At 47.6% G+C, this 8,923-nt stretch overlaps 1 protein-coding gene across 1 annotated transcript; it reads right to left on the bottom strand.

Moving 5' to 3' along the window:
- Positions 1-3,599: 3,599 nt before the first annotated feature.
- On the bottom strand, positions 3,600-8,512 carry NXNL1 (nucleoredoxin-like 1). Its single transcript, XM_006898312.1, has 2 exons — positions 8,187-8,512; positions 3,600-3,924 (listed from the first exon to the last, which is right to left on the bottom strand). Exons 1-2 carry the CDS (start codon positions 8,510-8,512, stop codon positions 3,600-3,602), a joined length of 651 nt encoding a protein of 216 aa, XP_006898374.1.
- Between the last annotated feature and the right edge of the window lie 411 nt (positions 8,513-8,923).

Here is an 8,923-nt window from a genome sequence, read left to right as displayed (position 1 = left end):
AGAGTGTTGACTGTGGAGACAAGCAGACTAAAGCTTTAAACAGTCTCAATCCCTTCACCACCCATCCTGATGCTGCCAATTGGTCCAGTGGTGAGAATCTTTGTCCTTGACCCTCTGCAGCAAGTGTTTCAGGCCCTCCTCAGTTTCAGCAAGCAGGGTTGTGTCATCTGCATAACGCAGACTGTTGATGAATCTTCCACTAATCCTGATGTCACACTTCTCCTCATAGAGCCCAGCGTCTCAGATGATCTGTTCTACATATAGGTTGAAAAGGTATGGAGATAGGACACATCCCTGGCGTACACCCTTCCCAATTTTGAACCATGCAGTGTTTCCTTGCACGATCAAGTGTTCTGGGATTCCCATTCTTCTCAGAGTCACCCACAGTTTCTAATCATAACTGTATGTTGGGGGAGGGGAAAATCATTAGCATACTTTTAGCCTCCATAAATTGGCCTATTTTGGACATTTCATACATGTGAGATCTGAGAATATCTTTCTGTGTCTTGTTCCTTCCAAGGTGTGCCCGTGTTGTAGCGTCCCAGGACTTAGTTCCTCTTTATGAATGAATTTGTGTCTGAATCTGGACTCTCTGGTCTCACTGTCCCAGGTGAGGAAGGCTGGGCATTGGCTTCTTGTTGTGTACCATCGAGTCGAAACAGGCCCATAGCTGGTCCTTCAGCAGGTTTTCAAAAGTGGTAAATCGCACAGGAAGAGATTGCCCATCCTTCTCCCACGGAGCAGCTGGTGGATTCGAACCGCATGCCTTGAAGTTTGCAGCGCATTTTCTTCTAAGCCACCAGCGCTCCCTACTGGCTGGGCACTGGGTGACAGCCAAAGTAATAACAGCGTTGATAGGGCGTGTGACTGCAGTTTGCTAAATCCTTTCTAAATATCTTCCTTTGAAGGATGTCATGACCTGGTTAGCATTAGATATAGAGAATAGAAACTCTAGACTTCCTCTTATCACATAGGTACCCATGTGAGTGTGCCCATTTCATAGATGGTCCTGTTCATGTTTCCAGAGGGAAAGCTCTGTGATGAGGATTGGAGCCTGGAAGGATGAGTCATCATTCTGCACCTCAGTATCCTCACCTGGAGATTGGGTGGACTGAATGTGAGAACAGGGGCTGGAGGAGCCGTTCCAAAGACCCTCCCGGACTTCTCAGGCCCAGGTTCATTCCTCTCCCAGCAGTTCCTGCCCCCCGGTTTCCAGGGAGACACTGCTTTTTGGCACGCCCTTGTGAGCGATTGGGAGAGGGACGTGATGTTTACATCTTATTTGCATGTTTGGTTCGGGCCCCATGATGAGATACCCCATTCTGCCTCCAGGGGGTGACAGAGACAAAGAAAGGGAAGTGGTTTGGGCACCGCCGCTTCTCAACCAGTGAACCTGGCCTTAGTCTTAGATTCATTTCCAAATGAGAGAAATGAGGCTGTGAGAGTGACCTCTGTCCCTTAGTCACATGGCCAGGAAGTGGCTTTTGACCAGAGCTTTTACTCTTTTACTCTCTACAGTTTGTTGCATTCCTTTTGGCTACTGGGACCAATCAGAGCAGGTTGACTTGGACAGGTCTCTGGGTGATCAGATTGACTCTCACATGGGGAACTCCTGGACCTCACTGGTAGCCTGCCCTCCACCACACAATGTGGCCCAATAGAAGAAGAAGGGAAAAAAAAATCCATGTTATATATAAATGTATTGTCAAAATAGTTCTGGAAACTATTTTTGTGATTTCCCACATAAAATATGTGAACAGTTTATGTGCAACTAGGGAGAGTTTCCAACACTTCAGTATACATGGGAATTCTTGGGAAGTGAGAAAAATCTAAATAGCCAATTTTATATAAAAGGCACAGGACTTTTCAATGAAGGTACTCCAAGGAGCACTTTGGCTGCACCATTTCCAAGACATATCTGTTTGTTCTTATGGCAGTCCATGATATAGTCAACACTCTTCTCTAATACTACAATTTGAAGACATCAATTCTTCTCCTGTCCTCTTTAATCATTGTCAAGCTCTCAAACGTGTTGCAAATAATTGAAAAGATCATAGTCTGAATCAGGCTCACCTTAGACCTCAAACTGACATCATTGCTCCTCAGTAATTTGGAGAGGTCCCTGACTACAGACTTTTCCAGTACAGATCATGAAGCTTCTTCTCACTCTTTGGACATGTTGCTAGAAGAGGTTTTTCCTTGGAGAGGGATATAATAGGTGGGGGGATGGTGGAGAAGAGGAAGACCCTCAACAAGGTGGTTTGAAACAGGGACTGAAGCAATGGGCCGGAGAGTGTTGGAGACAAGAAGGATGGCACAAGACAGAACAGGGTTCAGATATGTTGCTCATAGGGTTGTATGAGTCGTACTGACTTTTTTTTAAAATTTTTTATTTATTCTTTTTATGTGTGTACCGTCAAATTGGATCTGACTGGTACAGGAGGAGATTGTCCCTCCTTCTTCAGCAGAGCATCTGGTGGATTTGAACCACACACCTCTGGGATTGCAGTGCAGTTTCCTACCACTAGGCCACCAGAGCTCGCCGAGTCGTACTGACTTTATGGCTCTTAACAATATGAAGGTACTAGTAGCCCACCCTTCTCTGCTAGGTAATCGTGTACTGAGTATGATTCTGAACACTCGCCAGGTAATCACTCTTTATGTGATCTAAACAACTGGAAAAGGTGGATCTGAGATTATTTAATTTTATGGAAAGGGAAACAAGCAGAGAGGCCAAGTCACCCAGGGAGTGACTGCAGGGCTGAGACTTGAACCCTGACTTTCGTTGAAAACCTAGCAGACATTAAACTTCACAAAGGAAAAAAAAATTATGCTGACACCGAGTGAGATTTAATTTCACGTTTATATTAACATTTATGGTCTGGGAACCATTGTTTAGCCCCGTTCCTCTGTCTCCAGCATTTCCTGGGACCCTTGAAAAGCTCTCCAGGATCCTTCGCCCTGGCCAAGTGCCCAGGAGCTCCAGCCCCATCCATTCCTGGGGGGCTCAGAGAGAAGGGGTAGAGGGTTTCTGATCCCCCTTCCAGCCCGCTCTGCCCTTCTGGAAATTCCTCCTGGGGAGTGTCCCATCACGAATTCCCATCCCTCCCACCCCTCCAGGGATGCAGAATACTCCCCGACTCTACTGGCCTTTAATGGTGGATTCAAAACCAATACTCTCTTCCAGCCACTCAGTGGCGGCGTACTGGGGCAGTGGACCCTTAGCACAAACTCAAAGGGACTCTATCCCTGTCATCCCTGAGCCCCCAGGTCCCGCCCACTCCCAGGGGTTCTCATTTCAGATTCCGCCCCCTTCCGCTCTGTCCTTTCCCTCCGGGGACTCGGAACGGCCCCTCGGCTCCGCCCTCCTAGGGTGTCACACAATGGATTCCCCACCCCTGCGCCTTCACCCCAGAAAAGGATGCAGCCCTTGGATTGCCCCGCCCTTCTGAGGGGTAACTCATGATTGAGTCCTCCTCCAGGGACCTCCTCTTCCCGGGGGCGTGTCTTGTAGAGTTGCAACCGGAGCCCCGCCCCAGGATATGTTAATTTTCGAGTCCCTGTCCCGCCCACCCCAGGGAAGGGGCGGGGAGTGCGTCTCAGAACAGCTCGTCGGCCCCGCCCTCGTCGCAGCCCCCGCCCTCCGTCCTGGCCCCGCCCCCTGACCCGCCCCTTGGCTCCGAGTCCACGCGGTATTTGCGGCGACGCAGCGCGTCTGTGAGACTGCGCGGCGCCGGGTCGTCCAGGTCCTCGGGTTCTAGGAAGTTACGATCCAGCAGTTCGGCTGCCTCCTGCCAGTTGGCGAAGCAGGCGGGTCCCAGGCGGCGGATCTCGTCGGCAGCGTCGCGCGTGAGCACGTCCCCGCTGGGTTTGAGCACCACGACCGCGGGCAGGCTTTCCACGGAGAATTGACGTCCCAGGTCCCTGCAGGGGAGCGGAGTCAGGACACGGGCTTGGGCAGAAGTCCACCCTAACCTCCCCCGAGCTCCAGTATGAGCTGGCCTCCGGCGAAGCGGGGGACGTGCAGGGACCAGGACAGGACCCCACGCTCGCTCCTCTCCCTTGTGGGACTCCCCGGATAACATCCCACTTCCAGGCCTTTGCACGTGCTGTTCCCTCTACAGATCCGAGCACACATCTTGCAATCTCTAATGTCAGCCCTCTTCCCCCTATTGTGCCAGCATTTAATTCCTGGCGCCCTGAATTCCTGCCCTGCCCACGCAGTTTGCTACTCTTGTTTTCCCCCAGGAGAATGTCAGTCTCTACCAAGACAGAGATTTCTGTCTCCGTTCACTGTTGACCCCAGGGCCTGGAGCAATGGGGCACAGAGTAAGCGCACAGGAAAATGTGGGATGAAAGAATGAATGACTTCATAAAAGATCTGAGCTGGTCAAGAGGTAGCACAATGGATTGACTTGTATCTCCCAAAACATGTGTTGGATTCCTAGGTTGTTGCTCAGCTAACCCAAAGGTCACGACTTAGGAGAAAGAGAAGCAGTGGCCTCCAGTGTGATTTAAGGCCTGGAAAACTGGAGGGGCAGCTATGAGTCCATTTAGACTGCAATAGTTGGTTTTTGTATTTGTAGATACTTTGGGCATGTTGCAAGGAGGGACTGGTCCTTGGAGAGGGACATCATGTTTGGCAGAGTGGAGGGACGGCGAAGGAGAGGAAGACCTTCGATGAGATGGTTCGATTCTGTGAGTGGAGCCGTGGGAATGAGTGTGTTTAGGACGGCGAGGTTGGCACAGGATAGAACAGCATTTAGAGCTCTTGTACATAGGGTCGCTATGAGTCGCAAACGACTTGATGGCACATAACAACAACAGGTGTGATTCCATTTGAAAAGAGTTTTTCTTTGTTATGAATAAGATTATGTTAAAGCAATCAATTAGGACTACAGGGAGAGAAAGAAGAGCTGAGCAAAAAGGAAGAGAGATGCTACAAGAGAGAACCCTTGAACACCAGGGTTATGGAAGCTGAGACCAGGATTTCCCCCTAGAGCCAGTGCCCTGGGTTCTGCTTTCTAGCTTCTTGAATTGGGAGAAAATGCATTCTGTTCTTTAAAAACACTTAATGGTATTTCTGCCCCAATAGCACTAAAAAATTAAGGCACTCTATGAAATTTGCTTTTCAAATAAACAATTCTAGTTTTAGGTATGTTGTTAGAAAGTCTAGCAATCTACTTCCAAAATAACTGGCCACTGAAAACGTATAGATCACAGATTGCTCTCAGGCGTAATCAAGCACCATGCAGGATTGGTTTAAAGGGTGTGAGGAAGGCTTTGGACCATCATTACCTTGGGCAAAAGCTTTCATGTAACTATCTAAAGAACAGCTATTGGTCTCTATAGATTGAAAGCAAAAGAGAAGGAAACCAAAGATTCAAAGGAATATAATCCTTGGCCTCACCAGCCCAGAGACCAGAAGAACTAGTGGTGTCCTGTGACCACTGCCAACTGTTCTAACCAAGGACACAATAGATAGAATGGGAGAAAATTGTGGAACAAAACTAAAAATCTTAACAAAATTAGGGAGGGGAGAGATGGGAGCAGATTTAGCAGACCAACAGAGACCTGAGGAACAATGGAGACTGTCACCCAGAGATATCCTTTAAACTTTGAACTCAGACTCTTCCCAGAGGTCACCTTTAACTAAACCGACTGGCTCATTAAATAAGCAATAACACTCATGAGTGCTATACTCCTTCTATAAAAAGAAATATTGGATACAAACTGGTCAACATTTACACTAAAGCAAAGAGGAGAAGAGGAACAGGGAAGCAAGACTAACGGAAAGAGGACAACCAGAATGGATAGAATGAGAATGTTGGTAATATATGGAAAATCTCACTGGAAAAATGTGTGTGGAACTTGTTAAGTGGGATGCTAATATATAAACTTTCACCAAAAATTCAAGAAAATATTTCAAACTCTGTAGAGCACCATTCTACACACACACACACATGATCAAATTGACAGTAACTAGTGGCCTTGGGGCTGGTTTATGTCTTTGCGGTTGTTGATTTCTGTTCACTTGGCTCTGGCATACACTGACCCCCTGTACTGCAGAATGAAACACTGCCTACTCGTGTTCCATCCACATCTTGGTGTCCCCAAGTCCTATTGTGGGAGCGCTGTGTATGTTGAGTGCCTTCCATCCAGGGGGGCTGAATAAATCACTTGAGAAGCTGGACTCTGAAGCAGAATATGGCATCAGGGTCAGAGGAAGACTCATCAAAAACCTGCATTATGCAGATGACACAGCTTGGCTTGCAGAAAGTGAAGAGTTGAAGCACAGCACATGCTACAGAAGATTAAAGAGTACCACCTTCAGTAGAAGAATGGAAGTGGTTTAACTGTGGTCTTAGAGAAGAGTGCATCCCATGGACTGACAAAAGAACAAACAAGTCTTATCTTACTGGAAGTGCAGCCAGGGTATGTTTAGGGGCAAAGTTGGTGAAACTTCATCTCATGCACTTTGGGCAAGTGGCTAGGAGAAGTTTTTCCTAGGAGAGAGATGACAAAGGAAAGGAAGATCCTCAACCACATGGATTGACACAGCATCTATAGCAGTGGGCCCAAGTGTGTCAGAGATTGTGAGATGGGCACAAGATACAACAGGATTCAGATGTGTTGTTCATAGGGTTGCTATAGTCAAACTCGACAGCACCTAACAACAATATGTATCTATCATTAGTTACCTGACATTCAACTTTCACATTCAGAATACAAAGGCAGTCTGTATTTTGTCTGGCAAAGTTATACAGAAATATGTGTGTGGATAGTACTCTTTAACTCACTCTGTTGGAACTAAAAACAAAGTCCCAGAGCTTCAAGACAGCTGTGACCCTTGATTTGGTTTCTGAGGCTATAAATCTCTTTGGACACAGTGTTGAATTCAAACCACTAACCTTTCTGGTTAACAGCCCAACACACACAACACACTGCAACACCAAGGACTCCTCTGTCCGATACTAGTCTGGGTGAGTGATTTGTTAAGAGGATCAAATGATGCCCACTTTTGACTTTAATGCTCTCATAACTGGTGCTTCTGCCTCAAGAGGGGAAATATGCCTCTCTGAGGGAAGAAGAACTCCCTGAATGGCAGCAGGAGTGAGGGATCATGTCTTCAAAGCAAAGCGATGAATCGAAACGTACAACTTGTGTAACCAAATTAACCAAAGAGATGAAATGGCACAAAACCTACAACTAACTTTCAAATGGCTCCACAAGATCTATGCAAATAGGGCAAAAAGTTAACAATCCTCATGAAGTCTCAGGAAACATTTCTGGCAACCTTTCTGGGTTCTAAACTCTTCCTAATAAAATGTTGGAAGAAAAGAACAGAGGTAGGTCTTCCTACAGAAAGGGAGAAAGTTCTAATAAAATAGCCACATACTATAATACAGTTATGAAATTAATTGTGTGTCCCCCCCCAAAAAAAAAGGTTGAAATCCCAATCCTTGGTTCCCATAAGTGTGTTCTTGTTTTAGGAAGTATACTTTTTCTCTGTTATCAAACCGAAACGAAATCTTTCTGTCAAGTCCATTCTGACTCATGGTGTGCTGATGTGCTCAGCTGTTGCCCAATCTTTGACAACTTTGCCTAATCTTTGTTGACTGTAATCTTTCCCAAAGGAGATAGCCAGGCCTTTCTTCCATGGTGCCAATGGGTGGGTTAATTCAACAACTTTTAGTAATTGAGCACAAACTGTGCTTCCACGGGACCTTTCCTTCCGAGTTACAAAGAGAGCAGAGTAGTTGCAAATTAAACACACACACACACACACACACACACACACACACACACACACACACGGAAGACAGATGATGGGACAGGTGCATTTACAGGTCCAGGAATGCCAGCACCTACTAGGAGCTGAAGTAGACAAAGTGCGCCGCCTAGTGCCCATAATTGTAAGAAAATAAAGTTGTGTTCTTTCAAGGCAATGAAGCAGGAATTTGGGAAACAAAGCAAAGATGCCCCTTGAAGCTTTCCAAGAAATGCTAAAGAAGCCGAGACAAGAATGTTCCCCTGGAGCTGAAATCCCGAGCCTTCTGAACTGTGAGAAAAGAGAGGCTTTGCTATCTACACTATTCATGTGACAGCAGCACTGACAGCAGGAGATACTCCAAGGGCAGGCCCCCTCCTCCCGGAAGCCCTCCCAGGTTTCCCCACCGCCTCACATCCTCAGGTCATCCTGGAAGGGCAGGAAGAGCCATTTCTTGGGCATGTCCCTGAGAAACTCGCCCTGCTCCTCCTCCGTGGGGTCCTGGGACACGTACACCAGGGCCAGCTGGGCCGCCCGCACCACGTAGAACTCGTCCGTGAGCCGCATGAAGAAGTCCCTGAGCACGGGCGCGAACTCCTGGCACCGCGGGCAGCTCCCGGCGCCAAAGAACAGCAACACCAGCCGGTTGTCCAGCCGCCGACTCAGCTCCTCTTCCGTGTCCAGCTCGTCCTGGTCGCTGTTGTTGCGGATCAAGACGCGGCCTGAGAACAGATCGGCCATGGCTGGGTGTGGGGACAGGGTGGAGGGACCCCACCTGGCTGGGGGACAGCTGGCCTCAGTCTGTCAGAGGCTTAGGATCTCACTAATCTCCTTAAACAGTGACCTGGTTCTGGGGCCTTCAAGGACAGGGGCAGCTCCCACCCCAGGCTGGGATCCCCTTCTCAGAGGCGTGTTGCCCACTGGGTTAAAAATGAAGCCACAGAGAGAGAAAAAGGTGCAACGATAAATGAATGAAAACCTAACCTTTTTGCAAACCTTCGTTAGAAATCACAATTTTTTTTAAAAAAGCCACACAAAAGGAATACAATGAGACATCTTTTTAAAAAAAAATTATTATTTTGTGTGTGTGTGTGTGTGTGTGTGTGTGTGTGTGTGTGTGTACTGTCAAATTGGATCTGACTGGTATAGGAG

Source organism: Elephantulus edwardii, unplaced genomic scaffold (assembly GCF_000299155.1).
Source record: "Elephantulus edwardii isolate Elephantulus edwardi_28Jun2011 unplaced genomic scaffold, EleEdw1.0 scaffold00226, whole genome shotgun sequence".
In the NCBI taxonomy this organism is placed as follows: domain Eukaryota; kingdom Metazoa; phylum Chordata; class Mammalia; order Macroscelidea; family Macroscelididae; genus Elephantulus; species Elephantulus edwardii.
The sequence above is the reverse complement of the archived record's forward strand: the minus strand, read 5'-3'. Positions and strand labels throughout refer to the sequence as shown.

What these genes read in the sequence shown, in the direction of transcription:
- NXNL1 (XM_006898312.1), bottom strand. Translation starts at nt 8,512, where the DNA reads ATGGCCGATCTGTTCTCAGGCCGCGTCTTGATCCGCAACAACAGCGAC. An exon ending in TTCCAGGATGACCTGAGGAT is followed by an intron (nt 3,925 to 8,186) that starts GTGAGGCGGTGG and finishes GCTCCCCTGCAG; the next exon opens with GGACCTGGGACGTCAATTCT.